Source organism: Ctenopharyngodon idella, chromosome 4 (genome assembly GCF_019924925.1).
Source record: "Ctenopharyngodon idella isolate HZGC_01 chromosome 4, HZGC01, whole genome shotgun sequence".
NCBI classification, from domain to species: domain Eukaryota; kingdom Metazoa; phylum Chordata; class Actinopteri; order Cypriniformes; family Xenocyprididae; genus Ctenopharyngodon; species Ctenopharyngodon idella.
Window position 1 is genome coordinate 9,403,984 of NC_067223.1, and position 21,245 is coordinate 9,425,228.

The 21,245-nt window shown below is 34.5% G+C and overlaps 3 protein-coding genes across 4 annotated transcripts in view; 2 read left to right on the forward strand and 1 right to left on the reverse strand.

Moving 5' to 3' along the window:
* Window positions 1-4,885, forward strand: part of LOC127511425 (scavenger receptor cysteine-rich type 1 protein M130-like) — a 68,472-nt gene extending 63,587 nt beyond the window's left edge. The window contains exons 24-28 of the mRNA XM_051892233.1: window positions 2,162-2,239; window positions 3,972-4,031; window positions 4,166-4,228; window positions 4,421-4,483; window positions 4,603-4,885. The gene's annotated coding sequence lies outside the window, so the exon portion shown is untranslated. The remainder of the gene's footprint in view (window positions 1-2,161; window positions 2,240-3,971; window positions 4,032-4,165; window positions 4,229-4,420; window positions 4,484-4,602) is intronic.
* Window positions 1-7,080, reverse strand: part of LOC127510407 (thyroid transcription factor 1-associated protein 26 homolog) — a 134,907-nt gene extending 127,827 nt beyond the window's left edge. For both annotated transcript variants that reach the window (XM_051889906.1, XM_051889905.1), the window contains exons 1-4: window positions 6,846-7,080; window positions 6,072-6,408; window positions 5,830-5,935; window positions 4,477-5,582 (exon numbers count right to left, since the gene is read on the reverse strand). In XM_051889906.1, coding sequence (XP_051745866.1) covers window positions 5,418-5,582; window positions 5,830-5,935; window positions 6,072-6,408; window positions 6,846-7,080 — 843 coding nt within the window. In that variant the 3' untranslated portion in view covers window positions 4,477-5,417. The remainder of the gene's footprint in view (window positions 1-4,476; window positions 5,583-5,829; window positions 5,936-6,071; window positions 6,409-6,845) is intronic.
* Window positions 7,081-7,245: 165 nt separating this feature from the next.
* Window positions 7,246-20,677, forward strand: mettl25 (methyltransferase like 25). Its single transcript, XM_051889879.1, has 12 exons — window positions 7,246-7,490; window positions 7,686-7,853; window positions 7,986-8,104; window positions 8,185-8,784; window positions 10,068-10,215; window positions 14,400-14,494; window positions 14,768-14,797; window positions 15,324-15,397; window positions 16,101-16,194; window positions 18,894-18,968; window positions 19,055-19,126; window positions 20,454-20,677. Exons 1-12 carry the CDS (start codon window positions 7,286-7,288, stop codon window positions 20,547-20,549), a joined length of 1,776 nt encoding a protein of 591 aa, XP_051745839.1. The 5' UTR covers window positions 7,246-7,285; the 3' UTR covers window positions 20,550-20,677.
* The last annotated feature ends 568 nt before the right edge of the window (window positions 20,678-21,245 follow it).

A 21,245-nucleotide genomic window follows, 5' to 3' on the forward strand; every position in this document is an offset into this window, starting at 1 on the left:
GCAGTGTCCATCTTCACCCTGGGGACTGAATGACTGTGATGAAGATGAAGTGGCCAAGATCACCTGCTCAGGTAAGATGATATTTAAATTATTTAAAATAGTTTGAAGTGATCACGTTTGTTTCAATATAATTTTTTTTTTCTTATAAAATTTTCTATTCAGTGGTGACTGAAACTTTAACATGTTTTAATCGCAGAGGAGCAGACTCGTGAATCTCCTAAGAGTTATCTGACATGCTCTACCTCACCATCTCCTCACCAGAGACAGTGTTCAAGTAAATTTATTTGTGTTCAAATAAGGATGTATTTTTTATTTACATTATTTTAAATTATTAATATCTGTGCAATTGAACAGAATCCACATTCACAATTCATTATAACATTAAATGTGTAGTAAATGTATTGTTGTGAATGGTATGCTGAAGCTGGTCTGTGAAGGTTAATGTGTGTGATTTAGAGCGTCTTCCTTTCAAACTGATTGGAGGGAAGGGCCGGTGCTCTGGGAGGCTGGAGGTGTATCATAATGCTGTGTGGGGCTCAGTATGTGATGATCTGTGGGACATCAGCGATGCTCAGGTGGTCTGCAGGCAGCTGGGTTGTGGAGCAGCACTGAGGGCTGATGGGAATTCAGTCTTTGGTGCTGGTGAAGGTGTTGTGTGGCTGAACAGAGTCGAGTGCAGAGGGAATGAGATTCACCTGTGGGACTGTCCTCTCTCCCTGAAGAACCACACTGACTGCTCCAACAAAGAGCACGCTGGACTTACCTGTGCAGGTCACAGCAACACACTGAGGAATATTAGTAATTTTTACATTTTAGTGATAATAATATCTGCATGATTTTGAATGTGTTTGTGTCTGTTTTGACAGTTTTGCCAGATTTGTCAGTGTCCACTACTCCTGCCACACCAACACCATCTTCTCCTCCGGTTTCTCAGACAGTGAGCTCAACATCAGTCACTCGTCCACAAACTCCTCCAGCAGCGTCTCTCTCTGTGCTTGTGATTGTACTGGGAGTTGTGCTCTTACTGCTCTTAGTGCCACTGCTTATACTGATTCAGCAGAACAGAGTGATGAGGAGAGGTAGGAGAGATCCAGAGACTGTCATATTGTGTCTTATTCAGTGTGTGATCAGTCATGTGTTGTGAACTGACAGCAGGTTTGTCTGTCTACACTCACAGCTCTCTCTAAGAGGAGACACAGGAGCACGACTGAGGCCGTTTATGAGGAGATTCATCACAGACACAATCACTTCACTCAGAGGGGTGAGACATGAGCCGCGAATCTTATTTAATATGATTAATTAATAAGAGAGTCTGTCAGACACTTGGTGTTCATTTATTATTAGTCCTGTTAAACCTCCTGCAGAAAACCACAGAGCTGCAGGTGCGTGTGTGTGTGTGTGTGTGTATTTTAGAGGGTAATAAGGAGCAGTTCATATGTTTTTAAGTGTAGGTGCAGGTGTCTCTCTGTGTGCTTCTTCCTGTGTGTATTTTTAGGGGGTAATAAGGAGGAGTCCATATGTTTGTGTGTGTGTGTCTTCCTGTGTGTATTTCTGGAAGGCAGTGAGGAATGGGTTCATGTGAGGATACATGTGTGTTTACTAATAGGCCTCTAAAACATGGTATTTCTGCCTCTAATGCTTTTAAAATGTAAGTAATTAATATTTGTGTTGTTTTGTAAGAAACAAAATGCTTTATGATCCAAAGGAAATGAGGATTCAGTCTGTTTGTAATGATGAACATGTTTCTGACTGTTCTGCTCCTTTAACAGGGAGTCTCATCTCTGAAGAACTGCAGTCTGGGTATGAAGATGCTGATGAGCTTCTCTCAGGTTAGAGAGCTGAAGTATATTCAAAATAATGCCTAAAATAAATTATTCGATTTACAAAAATCAATGCACACATTTTACGACTAAATTAAATATGTACAAATAATTCAACTGTTAACAATACAATTTTTTTTCTCTTATTAGAAAAAGAGTTCAAGACTGTATATTATGATGATGTCACCAACGGCAGTGGCCTGAAAGGTCAGTTAATTGATTACAAGATTAATTATCAGATGATTACAAAAGCTGAATGGTCTAAAGAACTGCAACATTATAATTTACATTTCATTTCCCAAATTATAAAAAAAATTCCCAAAATATACATGTTGATGCAGAAGAGATGATGAAGGAAATCACACCGGGATACTATGATGATGTCATCACTGATGGACTGAAACCAGATCGTGAGACAGGTGTCGCTCTGTTATACGAAGAATTATTTAAAATATATGAAAAATGTGTGTACAAGTGTGTGTGTGTGTGTGTGTGTGTAAATACAGGTGCTGGTCATATAATTAGAATATCATCAAAAAGTTGATTTATTTCACTAATTCCATTCAAAAAGTGAAAGTTTTATATTATATTTATTCATTACACACATACTGATATATTTCAAATGTTTATTTCTTTTAACTGACAACTAAGGAAAATCCCAAATTCAGTATCTCAGAAAATTAGAATATTGTGAAAAGGTTCAATATTGAAGACACCTGGTGCCAAACTCTAATCAGCTAATTAACTCAAAACACCTGCAAAGGCCTTTAAATGGTCTCTCAGTCTAGTTCTGTAGGCTACACAATCATGGGGAAGACTGCTGACTTGACAGTTGTCCAAAAGACGACCACTGACACCTTGCACAAGGAGGGCAAGACACAAAAGGTCATTGCAAAAGAGGCTGGCTGTTCACAGAGCTCTGTGTCCAAGCACATTAATAGAGAGGCGAAGGGAAGGAAAAGATGTGGTAGAAAAAAGTGTACAAGCAATAGGGATAACCGCACCCTGGAGAGGATTGTGAAACAAAACCCATTCAAAAATGTGGAGGAGATTCACAAAGAGTGGACTGCAGCTGGAGTCAGTGCTTCAAGAACCACTACGCACAGACGTATGCAAGACATGGGTTTCAGCTGTCGCATTCCTTGTGTCAAGCCACTCTTGAACAACAGACAGCGTCAGAAGCGTCTTGCCTGGGCTAAAGACAAAAAGGACTGGACTGCTGCTGAGTGGTCCAAAGTTATGATCTCTGATGAAAGTAAATTTTGCATTTCCTTTGGAAATCAGGGTCCCAGAGTCTAGAGGAAGAGAGGAGAGGCACCCATTCCACGTTGCTTGAGGTCCAGTGTAAAGTTTCCACAGTCAGTGATGGTTTGGGGTGCCATGTCATGTGCTGGTGTTGGTCCACTGTGTTTTCTGAGGTCCAAGGTCAACGCAGCCGTATACCAGGAAGTTTTAGAGCACTTCATGCTTCCTGCTGCTGACCAACTTTATGGAGATGCAGATTTCATTTTCCAACAGGACTTGGCACCTGCACACAGTGCCAAAGCTACCAGTACCTGGTTTAAGGACCATGGTATCCCTGTTCTTAATTGGCCAGCAAACTCGCCTGACCTTAACCCCATAGAAAATCTATGGGGTATTGTGAAGAGGAAGATGCGATATGCCAGATCCAACAATGCAGAAGAGCTGAAGGCCACTATCAGAGCAACCTGGGCTCTTATAACACCTGAGCAGTGCCACAGACTGATCGACTCCATGCCACACCACATTGCTGCAGTAATTCAGGCAAAAGGAGCCCTAAGTATTGAGTGCTGTACATGCTCATACTTTTCATGTTCATACTTTTCAGTTGGCCAAGATTTCTAAAAATCCTTTCTTTGTATTGGTCTTAAGTAATATTCTAATTTTCTGAGATACTGAATTTGGGATTTTCCTTAGTTGTCAGTTATAATCATCAAAATTAAAAGAAATAAACATTTGAAATATATCAGTCTGTGTATAATGAATGAATATAATATACAAGTTTCACTTTTTGAATGGAATTAGTGAAATAAATCAACTTTTTGATGATATTCTAATTATATGACCAGCACCTGTATATATACATATATACATTATATTTTGTATGGGTGTCTCATGTTAAATTTGCAGAAGACACACCTGAGAGCTATGATGATGTCAAGACGAGTGGACAGAACTCTATCAAAAATGGTGTTTACTTTTTATTGTTATTAGTGTATTTATTTAACATTATCATTTTATAGTGATTTATGATATTATGGGTTAATCCCAATACATTGTAAAATATAATGCAACATTTGTTCTGTCTATATGTTCATGTGTAGTGGACACACCAGAGCATTATGATGTCGTCTTCATTAATGGACAGAAATTTCAAGTTGTAACAGGTGAGAACAGCAGTTTATTATCACCAACTAATATTGAACATGTGTTTCTACCATTAATGAATCATCATGGCTTCATCAGGAGTAAATCTAATAGTCTCAGACAGTCATGAGGAGAAAGAGATCAATGACATCATCAATGATACAAGCTGTATTAAAATCACAATGTGAGGTTTTATTTCACATGTGTATCAGAGGGAGATCAGGAGGAGTATGATGATGTGAAGAACAGCAGTGAAAATGAGAGAAACCTGTTGGGTAGGTTGTCACATTTTTATGTTTTTATTTGTTACCTTGCTAATTTAAACCCAATTTAAACAAAATCTTAATGTAACTGTAACAATGAAAACTGAATTTGCTTTTGTTTTTAAAAACAGACTATGATGATGTGGGGGAGGAGTCAAATAAATAGGGAGGAGCCATGTGACTCATTGACCACACCCACTGCCTCTGATCATCAAATCATATTACAGTTACTGGAGATACTGGGAGTTCCTTAAATTGCTATTAAAGATTCCTATTTTTGTTATCTTAAATATTTTTGCATAGGTTACATACTTTGCAACACAGTTTGTAGTGTTGGTATTTTAATATTTGGCCTATTATTTTTATTTTGATATCAATATTTTCACCTAATAAACAAAAGATACCATTCATTCACTATGTTTGTTACAAAAATATTTTTTAAAAGAGCATTCAGAGGAAAGGAGACAATTATGCAAAACACTATAAACATTTAAAGGAGTTGAAAACACTGTTAGATGAAGTAGAACTGCCTATCTAAATATAATGATAAAATAGATTTACTACTTAATAGATATTATAAGGCATCACATTTTCCATAAATGTACTGCCATAGTATTTAGTAGTAGTTCTTGTGTACTTTCAGTTTGAATTAACTTAAAGGTAGGCGATTTGTTTTATAAACACTTTTTGCACTCTGAAGGGAGGGTGGGTTCTTATGCTTTCAAAGCTAGCTTGCTATTGCTAGCCTTTCTGAAATTGCCTACCTTACCTTTAATTAGAGAATAAATTAACCTTTCATTTACAAGAAATATTACTGTAAAGACAAAGGTTTGCAAAGGTAAACACATTCTTATGGTTAAAAAAAAACACTCACCCAAACTACACAGTTTATTGTGTGATGGTCTATGTTTACTTTAAAATGCTTTAAACAGTTTTTAAGTCTGAATTATTTGCGCTGAGCTTGAATCTTATGCAGCAATAGCTCCATCTGCAGGTTGAGGTTTGGTTGACCCTTCTTGGTTTTTCTCTTCAACAGCTGATATGTTGCCATTTTCTTTTCCTTGTATTTCTTCAGAGCCTCCTCACGCTCAGATTTGTCTTTCAAGATTTCCTAGACACACACATAATAAAACATGTATCAATCATTTGCCAAAGAATGTAAGGGTGGTGAAAATATATATGTTTACATGACATAATGGATCTTCCTTAATGACATCACATAAGAGATCATTAGAAAATGGAAAACTACAAAAATTCCATCATACTGATATGCTTTAAAAGGACTGCATTGTAGGCTCTAGCACTGAGTGTACATTTGCTAGATGTAATGTTTTATTGGCCAGTTTCTATTGCCTCACCTCTCTTTTTCGTGCACGCTCCTCCTTCATCCTCTCATATTCTTGTTTTGTCTTTTGATACGAAGACATTTTAAGCTTCTTTTGGATCAACGGGACCTTGTGGGAACTGATGACACAAATAAGGAATGTGGCTTTGTCAATGCAAATGGATTAAAATAATGTAGCTATTTATTTGAGATTTTATATAATATATATATATATATATATATATATATATATATATATAAATATAATTACTGTACCTGTCAGACTGTGTTGGTTCATTTGATGAATCTGGCACGGTAGTTTGGTCAGTCGTTGCGTTTAAGATGCTTTTCTCAGAAGAATCTGACACTATGTTTAGTTCATCATCTTCCTCAGTCTCTTCATCCAGTTCTCTCCCTTTAAATCTTTTTATCTTTTTCTCTTGTTCTTCTTCATCTAGTCGTTTTCTTTCAGCCAGGTACAGATGTCTCAGATGCTCGGGATATTTCTCCTCTAACTGGACTTTTGATGCTTGCTTTTTCTTCCTCTCTTTTCGAAGAAGTTTGTTGTATTCATGCCTTACTTTCTCCTTCCTTTTGAAGGCAAACCCCTGACCTGAGGAAGCATGAGACAGAGATGAGATTCAAACAGAATACATTCAAATCTAGTCCTTTATTGTGAACACTATCCGCTTTTTATTGTGGATATATGGGTCGATGAGGTGACGCTCATATTTTTCCTCTGGATTTATTACGTTATTCAAATATACATTATCGCAATTTATACCAAAAAAAAAAAAAAAAAAAAAATTTAATACATTTCCTTTCGAAAATGGTATGAACGTTTTTCATCATTAATGCAAAGATCACATATCTAAGAATTAGGCACGTGCATTGCACCCTACATTTTTAAAGAATGTCTCATCTTAGACATCTTTATTTGTCATTGACTCTTGTATCAAATGTGTTTAATTAATGAGTGTTTTCTACATCGAAATACATTTACTTAAATGTTAAGTATTTATGTGGATGGATTTAAAGTCAACTACTCACCCTCTTTTAAACTACCATCGAAAATTTTGTCCTCCGGAACCCATTTTCTTTTTCTTTTGGCGTTGTGTGATAAACCACCATGTGCAAATTTGTTATTGAAGTATTTTCCTCTAAACGGACCTTGACTTTTTGCGTTTTGTTTTAAAGGAGCCATGTTTTTAGCTAGTATGTGGACATGACAGATGGTTCTCGTGTAGAGACGCACAATAATGACGTACGGATAGTCGCAAGGCATTACAAATCAAAATAAGCACCATTTGTGTGAGGGCAATGTATTCACCCATAGAACAAAACGTTGACTAGTACACCCAACATGGCCGCGTAATTTGGTCGCTTAGACGAATTATATCCTGATTTGACTACTTATGTCTTAAATATAGAAAATGTGTCAACAGCGGCAGCTTTCACGAAATTTGCTCACTTTTCTGTGTCCGTGAACAATGGCATTTAATGACCTGCCTATTGAAACTTTAAAAAGGAGGATAGATGAAGCTCAGCGCTTTCTCTCCATATCGTTAAGCATCTCGAATGCGCACACAGTGGACTTTTACACGCGTGATGTTTGGAGCACGTTCATGTGTGTGAGTCCAGAAGAAGTGTTGTGTGCTATCAGTTCCACACATGACCGCATGGGGGCGGTAGAAGGTAAGATGGTCTCAATATGCATAGTATGTACAAATGTTCGTTTGCATGTTCCCTTAGGAGCTCTGTAGTACTTGTATAAATGTATACAATGTAGCCTATATTTTATGCTGTATTGAAGTAAAGTACATTGGACTGTATTTAATCAGCTGTAGTAATAGTGTTATATAGCTATAGTAATAGTGTTTTTGCTTTTAGAGAAGAAAAACGCCACCTTTGGTTTCTGCAATGCCTCAAAGAAGCTGGTGGACATATCAGCCCTGCTGAGGGCAGCGAAAGCCCACTGTTTACCGGGTCTGGGGGTCTGTATGCAGCTGGAAGAGCTGATGCAGAATCTCAGACTGATATATGGAAACACTATAGCAGGTAACCACAGTCAGACCAGAAGCACTGAAAAGCACATTTATATTCCCCATGGATCTTTATTGTGATTATTATGCATGTCACATTCAGGTTATTACAAGGTTATATCTCATGCATTGTTTGTAATTTCTATAGGAGAGTCATCAGACAAAGTTCTTGTTCCAGATGAGTTTATGAACTGTAAGAAGGCCCATGAAGTGCAGGCAATGTCTGAGGTTGTGGCTAGTTTGGCCGAATGCTGCAGAGTCAAACAGGTAAGAATGTTTAAAATGTAATTAAGTTACATATTTTGTTCTGAATTGTATCTTTTTCATCATCTGTTTCTTCATCTTAGGTGATAGACGTGGGTTCGGGGAAAGGCTACCTGTGCTCCTATCTATCCATGCGGTTTAACCTAAAGGTTTTTGGTATCGACTCCTCCAGCACCAACACACATGGAGCTCAGGAGAGGAACAGGAAACTGAAGAAGTTCTCCAAAGCCTATCAGAAACAGAACAGAGCCGCTGGGAATCAAGCTTTGGACAGTGAGGATGGCAGTAAACAACACAGCAGAAACTATGAGAACAGTGATGGCAACAAAAACTTTATTACAAAGGAAACGGGAAGTTTTGTGGCTCAAGTGGAAACCAGTGATTTATCAAAACAAGTCACCATTGATTTATCCGCTTCAGATAATGCCACATTAGACCCCAGTGATTCGGATGCAGGAAGCAGCTTCCTCAGCATGCTGTCTCTAGACGTCATAGAGGACGCTTCTCCTCGTGTCCACCCCAGCCAGCTGAGCCTGGAGGAAAGAGAGAAGAGGAAGAGGGAGAATCTGGAGAGGAAAGCTCGAGAAGGGAGGGGGAACGACAGCGACAGCAGCCTGTTTTCCCCTCTGACCTCATATGTCACTGCAGAAACTGAACTCAAGACGCTGATCACAGAGCTGGAGGTGAGTGGATGTCATAACACAGAAGGTTTCAACCAGAGGTGAAAAATAGTGTACTTCTAATGTTAAGAATTTATAATTCACTATAAAATACAATAATAATAATAATAATACAATTATTTAAATTATTAAATTTTATACATTTAAATTGATTTTTTTTAATCATTTGATTAATTATTAAAAAATAGTAATAATAATAATTTATAAAATGTATTATTTTGTAATGAAATTATTGTTGTTTTATTATTAAATAAAATATTTAATTCATGATTTAATACGTTTTGTTATTATTTATAATGAATTAAAAAATATTTAAAAAAATTTTTTCAATTTAAATTAAATTATAATATAATTGTAGTTATTACTACTATTACTAATACCTCTACTACTACTACAAATAATAATAATAATAACTATTTATACATTTAATTTGAAAAATTTTAATAAATAATTTGATTAATTGTTTTTTAAAAAATAGTAAAAATAATTTATAATATGTATTATTTTGTAATGAACACATGTTTGTTGTTGTATTATTAAAGAAAAAAATATTTAATTCATTATTTAATACATTATTGTTATTATTAAATAATTAAATAAATAAACATAAATAATTAATTTAATATTTTTTTCAATTTAAATTAAATTATAATACAATTGTAATTATTACTACTATTACTACCCCTACTACTATTACAAATAATAATAATGATAACTATTATTGTTATAATAATAATAATAATTATTATTATTATTATTATTATTATTAAAGAAGTTGACATTGTTGTCTTTTTAGTATCATACTATTTTTCTCACATGAGTGTTATATAGCAGCCTTTGTATTTTAGGAGCTTAAAAAAACATGGTTAGGTGCTGAAGCTGTATGTTTCCATACTATTTGAATCCATTTGGTCCATGATACAACTTTTTTTCACTGTGAATGTGTTGTGAGTTCATTTCATATGACATTCTCTTAGGATCAAATAATTCATGTGTACTAAACTCATATAATAGCACAAGAGACACGCTATGCTGTAATAGCTGTCCAGCTGTGGGCTTTGATTATAGAGCTGAAGTTGTATCATTGCTATTACAGCTCAGCGAAACGCCTGCGATTATCCTAATCATGTTAATTAGGTGAAATTGAGCTCAAGAATGGAGAGGGACTTGGATGTGTCCATAGCAAATTATTTATGATCAATGAGAGATGGCAAACGGTCTGTGTTGATTTCACCAAATTACCCTTTTCTCTCTCTCGCTCTTTCTTTTCTCTGGCCGGTACCCAGGATGCAGTTCTGGTTGGCCTGCATACGTGTGGAGATTTGGCCCCCAGCACTCTGCGGATGTTCAGGGCCAAACAGGAGCTGCGGGCCGTTTGCAGTGTGGGCTGCTGCTACCACCTGCTTTCTGAAGAGTTTGATCAGGACAGACAGGGTAAGAGCACTTCCTGTCTGTATACACACACACACACACACACACACACACACACACACACACACACACACACACAGATCTCTCAAATTGGCTGCCCAAGTCTTCAAACAAGATGAGATGTGTGTAATTGTGGTTCTTTGTATAATGTTCTTTCCAGCAATGTGGGTCAAAATATAAAACAATAATAATAACAAAAACAATAATAATAATGTAGTATTATTATTATTATTATTATTATTATTATTATTTTTATAAAATCTATCAATAAAAGTAATTGTTTTTGCTGTTGCTTATTACATAAAAAATCTAATTATTTAATAATAATTATTATTATTTAACAACAACAATAATGTATTATTCAATATAAAATAGTGATTAATACATTTTAAAACTAATAATAATAATAGTTATTATTATTATTATTATTATTATTAATACTTTTCAATGAATAATAAATTGTTGTTTTTATTTATTTATTACATTAAATATATTTCATAATTTAATTAATAATTTAATTATTTTATTAATTATGTAATAATAACGATTGTTACTATTATTAATATAATTATTATTTTTAATTATAAATATAATTATAATGTCTTTATTATTATTATTATTATTATTATTATTATTATTTATAAAGAATTAATTAAATAAAGAAATTGACAGGGTTTTTTTGCAGACCTGTGCCAATCCTGGATGTAAAATAATATGTAAAATGTAAAACAACAACAACAACAATGTATTATTCAAAATAAAATAGTGATTAATAATAAATTTTAAAACAAATAATTATAATAATTATATTTATTTATTTTATTACTTATAAAATGTTTTATTTTTCAGTGAATAATAAATGGTTGTTTATTAAATATTTTCAATATTTCATATATAATAAGTTCATTAATAATTTGATTTAATAATAAGGATTGTTACTATTATTCATATAATTATTATTTTTAATTATAAATATAATTGCAATAATAATAATAATTATAATAATAATAATAATATAATAATAATAATAATAATAATAATAATAATAATAATTATTATTATTATTATTATTATTATTATTATTAATAAATAAATAATTAAAAAAAGAATTTGAAATTGTTGTTGAGCCCTGTGCCAATCCTGGGTCACACATGTCTTCTTGTACAAGCTTCTGCCTTAAATGGGACAGTTATTAAAAATATCTTGTATAATAATAATAATAATAATTCTGTCTTCATTTTCTCACCCTCATGTCATTCTAAACCTGTATGACTATTCCATCTGCCAAACACAAAAGAAGATATTCTTAGGAACGTTTCAACTGTTTTTGTCCATACAATAAAAGTCATTAGGGTCCAAAACAATCTGATTAGTCCCTGTTAACTTTCGTTGTATGGACAAAAAATACTGAGACGTTTTAAAAATATATTATTTTGTGTTCTGCAGATAAAATTAAGAATTGTCACTTTTAGGTGAACTATCCCTTTAATGGTGCAAGTCCCAAAAGAGTATGTGGTTTCTGTCGGTCTCTCTCTCTTTCCCCTTCTCTTAGACACTTTCTCTAGAGGAGACCAAATATGATATTTTGATCACATAATTACTGCCGATTGAGTCAGCGTCCAGTGCTATGAAGCACAGCAGGATTACAATAATGTCTCATTGTCTTTTAAAGCCTGGTGATCACATCACAGACTCTCAATTGCTACAGGGATAGAGCTAAAACACATGAAGTGTGTTCAAATGTTGGACTGACATCACAAACACTCCCCCCCTCCACACACTGTGTGTTTGATCTCACAGAATCAAGAAGAGTCAGTACAACATGTGGTGTTTTCAGCATGATGATGTCAAGAGTTTTCAGGGCTTGAGCGGCTCACTTTACAAGCATATTTGTTCTGAAGAAACTAAACGGAAAGAAACAAATGCAGTTCCAATGGAAATGCACATTGTGCCTTTTAGTCTCAAAAACCTGGCATGTATACAGCATCATGCTGTGCATTTAAAGGTGAAGTGTGTCATTTTTGTGCCACTAGCTGTGGGAATTACAAAGATTTTGCATTGATTTTGAGTTTTGCTTGCCTGATCAGAATTAACAGCCTAATACTTTTTCTATGATCTCTCTGCAAAAGGCCTGAATTTTCTGACTTAATTCAAAAGAGCCCGTCTCCTGCTGAAACAGGAAACAGGAAGTCCCACCCACAAACTTTATTAGTTAAGCAGTCAATCTGTGAATTGCTTACTTACAGTTGTCTTTGTGCATAAAATTGGTATTTTCATCGAACATATTACACACATCAGCTTTAAACCTTGTTTTTTTAGGGAACCCAAATTCAAACTGAAGGTCCTTCAGTTCAAAGCCCCACAGCGATTGGTCAACTCATAAAAGATCACTCACAATGAGTCAGACGTTTCGTAATAAAATCACTAATATTGTGTTGCACACTGTCCCTTTCTCAGTCCTTTTTTTACACACAGCTCATTCCATTCAACTATATTAGTGAGGACATTGCCTAGACTTCCATTGATTTTATATCAGGTTAATGATATTTTCTATCACCCAACCCAACCCCTACTCCTAAACGTATCCATCACAGAAACATGTGCAAAACATTAGATTTAAATAAAACTTGTTTTGGCCAATTTTAACTAGCGGCGACCAGTAAAATGTCCTCACTAGTCGGTTGTCATAGTAATTCACTATATAAGTGAGGACATTTGGCCCTCACAAGTATAGCCAAACCCGTACACACACACACACGCACACTCATACACACATATTTCAGGCCTGTGCTGGACTCTGGATCCTGTTCAGTTTGGCATGGTTTAGATTAGCATGATATCTGGAGTAAACAGTGTTTATCTGCACCACGAATAGGCCCCAAACCACAGTGTGGGTCTCGTTTGAATGGCATGTGCTCAACAGGTTCTTATCCACAAAATGTTCAGTGTTTGGAAATCTGCTTTAGTTTTAACATACCCTAAAAAGTCTGGGGTTGGTAAGATTTTTAATGTTTTTAAAAGAAGTCTATTATGCTCACCAAGTCTGTTTAAATTTGATTAAAAAAATACAGTAAAAACAGCAATATAAAAACAACAAGTAACTTGAGTTACGTAATCAGATTACTTTTTCAAGTAGGTAGTAAAGCAACGCATTACTTTTTCAATTTACAACAAAATATTTAAGTTACTTTTTCAAATAAGTGTGCGCTGCGTAAATATGATGGTTATTGTAGTTCTAGACTAAATGTGCATGCATTTACTCATCTCACTTGCATGAAAATATTCAGTATTCCTCAAAATAAATAAAAACAGTGAAATGCCATCTCTGATTTGTATGCAAACCTGTAATAATTAACTATATTAAATTACACAAATATACTTTATGTATTTAATCTCACTTTATTAGCCAATGTCTTTGCTGCTGACCTTCGATGATCCAGTTCAACCATACTAATAAGCAAAAATTTTAGATTAGATTTAGAAATAAGAGTGTTGTTTTCTTCTTCAATCCCGAATGGTAGCACAGCTGAAAGGTTTGTTTGAGCTGCGCCCTCTACTGTACAGGCGTAAATATGCTTTTCCTTCAGCCTGAGGCTTATTCATTTCACATTTGTTGTGAAAGGGCCTTAACATTTGCCAAAAATATAACTTTTTTTTTTTTTTTGTTATTAAAAAACAAACAAGCATGCACAGCCCAGGTAAGAAAAAGTAACACGTTACTTCTTTTAAAAAGTAACTAACGCAATATTGTAATGCATTACTTTTAAAAGTACCTTTCCCAAACACTGAAAATATCATTACAATTTAAAATAACTGTCTTATATTTTAAAATGTAATTTATTCCTGTGATGGCAAAGCTGAATTTTCAGCATCATTACTCCAGACTTCAGTGTCACATGATCCTTCAGCAATCATTCTAATATGCTGATTTGGTGCGTAAGAAACATTTCTTATTATCAATGTTGAAAACAGTTGGAAAACCATTTTTTTCAGGATTCTTTGATAAATAGAAAGTTCAAAAGAACAGCATTTATTTGAAATATAAGTCAATTTCGATCAGTTTTAATGTATCCTTGTTGAATAAACATATTATTTATTTCAAAAACAAAAAATCTTGCAGACCCCAAACTTTTGAACGGTAGTTTATGCAAAAAGGCATTTGATGCTTCTCTGTTTTTTTTGGTCAGGGTGTATCAGTGGTGTGTGTGGTTTCCCCATGAGTCAGTATCTGAAGGATCAGGCCTGTTTCTGTGGTCGAAATGCCAGGATGTCAGCATGTCTCGTAAGTCTGCCTCACACGTCACTGAAACATCTCACATTGCCCACGCATCTTCAACCACATCCTTTGCGTATTAGCTAAATGTTATGCAAAAGTTAATCATGATAATCAGGTGATTTTTTTTGGTTTATTTAGATAAACACAGTGTATCTGCTATAAAACTGAAGGTGACTATCAAACCATGTCACCATATCACTACTGCTTCAATTCAAGCATGTTTTCAGCAGCCTTGGCTAATGTTGAGCTCTTCACAGACTCTTTTTTCCCCCTTCTCAGGCTCTGGAGAGGGTGTCTGCCGGGGGAGGGGTGAGTACTTGATTGTGTCATATCATATTAATATTCATATTTCAATTAAAATCCCATTTCCCCTGCAGGATTTGCATATAAGGAGTGAAGTCTCATGCTACCAGAGCTGTTTGCACAGCTGATCGTAATGTGTTAGTCAGGCTTGAATGTCAGAACGTACAGCATATGCGGCTATGCATATTTATGTGATTTAATTAGATGCGTTGTGTATTTTAATTAGATTTTTTTCTCGATTAAAAATGAATGTAAGTTTAGAGGTGAAGCGGTCAGCGCGAACAATCTCTTTGTACTGTCTACTGCACGTCTGATTGTTTGTATGACATAATTGTAATGGAAAATATGACAGAGTCTGTTTTTAAAGTTGCCACAAATGGGACAAACACTTCAAATGATGTAATTAAAAAAACAAATAAGTAAGCAAACATAAGCAAGTAAGTATGCATTGCATAAATAAGTAAAAACATTAGCTTTGAAATGAACCAGAATTGTTTGGGCTGTGGTTAACTGCGTTTCTTGTCTGTTACAGCTGCCTATGGAGTCACTTTTTTATCGGGCGGTTCTCCATGTTATTTTACAGGATCACTACGATTGCTTTAAAAGGTATCCATCATATGTACAACCATTTGCAAATTAGGAACCTTTGAAATAGCATAATAGGGGTGCGTAAACCAAATATTAGAGGTTTGGCTGTTAATTATAGTACAAAACCCCTAAAATTTGAAAACACTCCATTAAAACGGAAACACACACCCCGGACCCCCTGATGAGCCACTCTCAGTGTGAAACGCACACGATGACAAATATTGAGCTCCCTCACTGACGCCGTTCCCCTCACAAACACCAGGATCAGATATCTCATCGACAGCACTCTCACCACATCATCTGCTCATTAGACAGAAAACAACTGCCTGTCTTTGTTTTAGTCGCCGGAGAGTTTTAATAAACTAGAGGAGAGAATAAAGAGGCTCCAGATTCCCTCCGGTCCTTCCTTCCTTTTGCGGAGGCTGAGAAATGTTTATCGAGATATTTGATCGTGACTGTACAGAGCAGATCTGATTCAGTGCTGACTGATGCTCGTGACTCAAACCCTAAAGCCCTGTTTTCAACTTTAATAAAGTTCTGTGAGTCAAAGCCAAACCATCAGGTTACGGTAATGTGCGAGTCAACAAGGAGTGCAAAGTTCACCCTCTGCATGTGACTTACTGTTTGTACGTTAATATCAGTCTCAAATCTACATTAAAAATCAATTAAACTTTATGTTAGTTTATTTGATATGATGCAGTATTTTATTTTCTACTGGCAGTGAGAAACGTGTTGGGAACGTGTACTCCAAAGCCTCGTCGTTTGTGGACTACGTCAGGCGGGCACTTAGGAAGCTGGATCTGGATGAGACTAAAGTAATAACTGATTGTTCTCATATTACGTTTAATGTTTTCTCAGTCTGCCCACATGCATCTGAATTACACCACAATGAAACTAATGAGATAAACAGACTAAAGTATGTTTGACACATAGGGAAATATGGGTACAGAGAGCAAGAGACTATTAAAAATGCATCAGCAGGCCCAGAAGATATCAGAGGACTTTTTTGTAACCTAATTTTGGGGAAGATGTATAAAGTTATTTAAATATTTGATTTTAAATTATTTTCTGTTTTGCAATATTTTTAAATATGTGTATGCATATACACATGCACACTACAATTTTATTAATGTACAATTTATATAATAAATACATTAAATAGAATATGTTCATGTATATTTTTGTGTAAATTAAATATTACCTATGTATTTAAAATGGAAAATTCATTTAAATTTTATTTTTCAATACTTTAAATATATATAGCATTTATATAAATATATTAAAGATATGTTAATATTTGTGTATGTGTTAATTCAAATTAAAAATATTAAATTTGTATTTAAAATTTAAAATTATATAGTTACACATTTTTATTATGTATATTTTATGTAAATTAAAAATATTAAATTAGTATTTAAAATTTAACATTAATTGAATTTTATCTAATTTTATTTTGTAATATTTTTCATTTATTTTTATAATTTTATATTTATAAATTTATATTTTCAGATTTATATTCATGTATATTTTATTTTTATAAAAAATTATATATGTATTTATTTATGTGTTTAAATGGAAAATTATTTTATTATTTTTAAATTTAATTTTGTAAAATAATGTATATATAGTTACATTTGTTTAACTGTGTGTGTGTGTGTGTGTGTGTATATATACAGGTGCTGGTCATATAATTAGAATATCGTGAAAAAGTTCATTTTTTTATTGTAAAAAATTTAAAAAAATGAAACTTTCATATATTCTAGATTCCCTACATGTAAAGTAAAACATTTCAAAAGTTTTTTTTTGTAAATTTGTTGATTAGAGCGTACAGCTCATGAAAGTCCAAAATCCAGTATCTCAAAATATTAGAATATTTACATTTGAGTTTCATTAAATGACCATCCCTACAGTATAAAATCCGGGTATCTTTTGTTTTTTGAAACCACACTAATGGGGAAGACTGCTGACTTGGCAATGGTCCAGGAGACAATCATTGACACCCTCCACAAAGAGAGTAAGTCACAGAAGGTCATTACTGAATGGGGTGGCTGTTTACAGAGTGAAATATCAAAGCATATTAAATGCAAAGTTGACTGGAAGGAAGAAATTGGGTAGGCAAAGGTGCACAAGCAACAGGGATGACCGCAAGCTTGACAATACTGTCAAGTAAAGCCGATTCAAACACTTGGGAGAGCTTCACAATGAGTAGAATGAAGCCGGAGTCAGCCCATCAAGAGTCACCACACTCAGACATCTTCAGGAAAAGGACTACCAAGCCACTTCTGAACCAGAGACAATGTCAGAAGCATCTTACCTGGGCTAAGGAGAAAAAGAACTGGACAGTGAACAGTGGTCGAAAGTCCTCTTTTCAGATAAAAGTAAATTTTGCATTTCATGTTGAAATCATGGTCCCAGAGTCTGAAGGAAGACTGGAGAGGCACAGAATCCAAGCTGCTTGAAGTCTAGTGTGAAGTTTCTGAAGTCAATAATGATTTGGGGGGGCCGTGACGTCTGCTGGTGTTGGTCCATTGTGTTTTATCAAGTGCAAAGTCAATGCAGCCATCTTCCAGGAGATTTTGAAGCACTTTATGCTTCCATCTGCTGACAAGCTTTATGGAGATGCTGATTTCCTTTTCCAGCAGGACTTTAGCACCTGCCCACAGTGCAAAAACCACTTCCAAGTGGTTTGCTGACCATGATATTACTGTGCTTTATTGGCCAGCCAATATGCCTGACCTGAATCTATGGGATGTTTTCAAGAGAAAGATGAGAAACAGTCGATCCAACAATATACAGATGATCTGAAGGCTCAATAGTGCCTCAGCAGTGCCACAGGCTGATCACTTCCATGCCACACTTCACTGATGCAGTAATTTGTGCTAGGAGCAAGTCATTTGCTGTAATATGTCCTGCCGATCAAGTATTGAGTGCACAAAAGAACATACTTTAAAGAACTTGAACTTTTCTGTTTTGCAAATCCATTTTTTGATTGATTTTAGGAAATATTCTAATATTTTGAAATACTGGATTTTGGACTTTCATGAGCTGTACGCTCTAATCATCAAAATTTAAAAAAAAAACTTTTGAAATGTTTTACTTTACATGTAGGGAATCTAGAATATATGAAAGTTTCATTTTTAAAAATAATTTATAATAAAAAAATGAACTTTTTGATGATATTCTAATTATATGACCAGCACCTGTATATATATATATATATATATATATATATATATATATATATGTATGCTTACTACAGCACAGATTTTATGAATATATAAATATATTAAATACATGTTTTATATATTTTTGTATATTTTTACATAAAAAGATTACATTTAATGTTTATTTAATTGAATTATTGTTTATTTTGTAATATTTTTAATTTCATATATAGAAACTTTTATTAGTCTACAGAAGAAAATCATGATTTTTGTTTAGGTCCTGGTTGGTGAATAGGAAATGATTTATTGATTTAAAATCATTGAGTGTCCATATCTCTTGTTCTCTTCAGCTATCTGACGACGACATTCAGAGCTATCATGATCGCTATAGACCCAGGATGAATGAGATGGTGGCTTTTAACATGGTGAGCATCATAGAAAGTTGAATGTCCATTATTGTTTCATTGCTAGCTATATCAGTCTGTCTCATGCTGGTTTTCATCTTCTTTAGTTGAAAGTAACCTTGGCTCCATGTATAGAGGGTCTCATCCTCCTGGACCGACTTTGCTACTTGAAAGAGCAGGTAAAAAACAATTGTCAGTGCAGATAACATAGTAGTTGTCCAGTTTACCCACAATTGTATGTTTACCCCCTATTTATCCATGTTAAGATGTTAATCTTCATATAATTGGAGAACTGTGAGGGGCTTTTGTTTCAGGCTTTACTTCAGGGCCAAAGCACAGATTTCCCTATTCAAAAACGTACATACCAACAGACACTAGCCACATATAGCAGCTCCAAAACAGCTAAAAAAAATTTTTTTTTAAAGGATTCCAACATACAGGAGTTCAGAGGTTTTAAGTTACACCTCCATTTCCCTCTTGCCCACCAGGCTTTGAACATAAAACCTCAAACCTCCTCGTGCCGACAGTCAGGAGTGTCAGACTCAGCCATCTGTGAAGATTGTTAGACTGAAAATTTAGGGCATGACAAAATCATTTTGTTTATCGTCACAAAACAGTGACAGCAAGTTTCTGTGGGAATAATTTCCACATGATCTTACAGGGTTCACTTATCAGTCATGTAATGCAAAGCAAGTAAAACCTCTCCAGTGCCAGATCTGTGCGTTTTTCTGCAGAGGTCTATGATTTGTGTATGTCAGACATTAAAGAGCTTGGCAACATGATAAGGATTCACATCAACAGCTCTATGAACCACACTGAAATCAGAGTACGCTTTATAATTTGGCCTGTGGATGGTTTTGTCCTGTATAAACCATTTCATAACACGGTACTCGGGGTGTACTGCCAAGTATATTAACGTGCTTTGGTCAGTGATTATAGAAGCTGTAAAATGGATTTTGGATTGAAACAAGCTTCAGTTAAGCTGATTATTGGAGCTGTACAAAATACTCTTTTTACTTATATTCTTGGAACTGAACTTAAATGACAGTTCATCTAAAATAACATACTCTGATTGGATATATACAAGCACAAACAGGGTTGAAATCCAGTGTAATTTGATTCCTGAATGAGCTGGTCGCATTATCCACTTGAATCAAAAGCATGCAACATGACCAGCTAGTCCAATTCCCAAATTATGAGTCTGTTCTGAGGAGACAGGTACATTCAGCATGACCAGTGTATTCTGATTCCTGAACAAATGATTCTTTTAAACTGGTTCTTATTAGTAAATCAAAAATATACAGCACAACCAGTGTAGTCTCACTGGCGAACGATTGATTCTTATGAGTCTATTTTAGCGACTTTTACGAAAGAAACACAAAAGCATTGAAATATTTTTTTTCCCTCCCATCTCATATGTTTTCCATCACCATGTCCCTTTAGGGGCTCCGTAGATTTCAGAGTGTCACAATTAATTCTACATATAAACTGTCTCTTTCCTTACAGGAGAATGTTTCTCATTCTGCGCTGGTTCAGCTCTTTGACCCCCTCCAGTCCCCTAGATGTTATGCAGTTGTTGGTATAAAGGAATCTACAGTTTGAAGACCAAAGCTGGTAGCCCTGCTGCTTAGTGTAATTTATTGATTTAATTTTAATGTATTATTTTGATACAACTTTATAGTTTTTATTTTTCATTATTAAATATTTTGTTTTAAAGTTCAGATTCTAAATTAATTGTTGTCGATGCTCTGTTACAGTTTTTCCTTAATTGCTAACACACATTTCATGAAACAATTCACCAACTATAAACATAATCTCAAAACTACACACCCACTTGTACAAACCTCAAATTTCCACATCAAAATCAAATATTTTAATCAAAAACATATTCTATTTTACCATAATCAAACTTTGACACACAAAGCCTAACAAATAAACAGACTACTCTGCCTAGAGAACACTAATAAGATCAATTTAAAACACTATTACAAAAACCTCCTTTTGGGAATCACAAATCATTTTGCAATTGACCGTTCGCAAAGACCCGCCCCCTTTAGCTACTGTTGCTATGTCCGACAAGCCATCCCGCTCTCACGCCACACATCATGTTTTCACGCAGTGAAAAATACATCGCGGAGCAAAGAGGACACAATGCGTCGACAGACAAGGCAGAGAAGGCTACTTTCAATTTGAAACAAACTCTCAAATTTCAAATATTTTAATTTTTAAATTTAAACAATAAATCCCATTTTGTGGCTCTTTAATGTGTCATGACAGATCGCTGTAGTGCCTCAGTTC

Coding starts and splice junctions, on each gene's coding strand:
- mettl25 (XM_051889879.1), top strand. CDS start 7,286: ATGGCATTTAATGACCTGCCTATTGAAACTTTAAAAAGGAGGATAGAT. Junction 7,854..7,985: donor ATATGGAAACACTATAGCAG/GTAACCACAGTC, acceptor TAATTTCTATAG/GAGAGTCATCAGACAAAGTT. Junction 18,969..19,054: donor AGATGGTGGCTTTTAACATG/GTGAGCATCATA, acceptor CATCTTCTTTAG/TTGAAAGTAACCTTGGCTCC.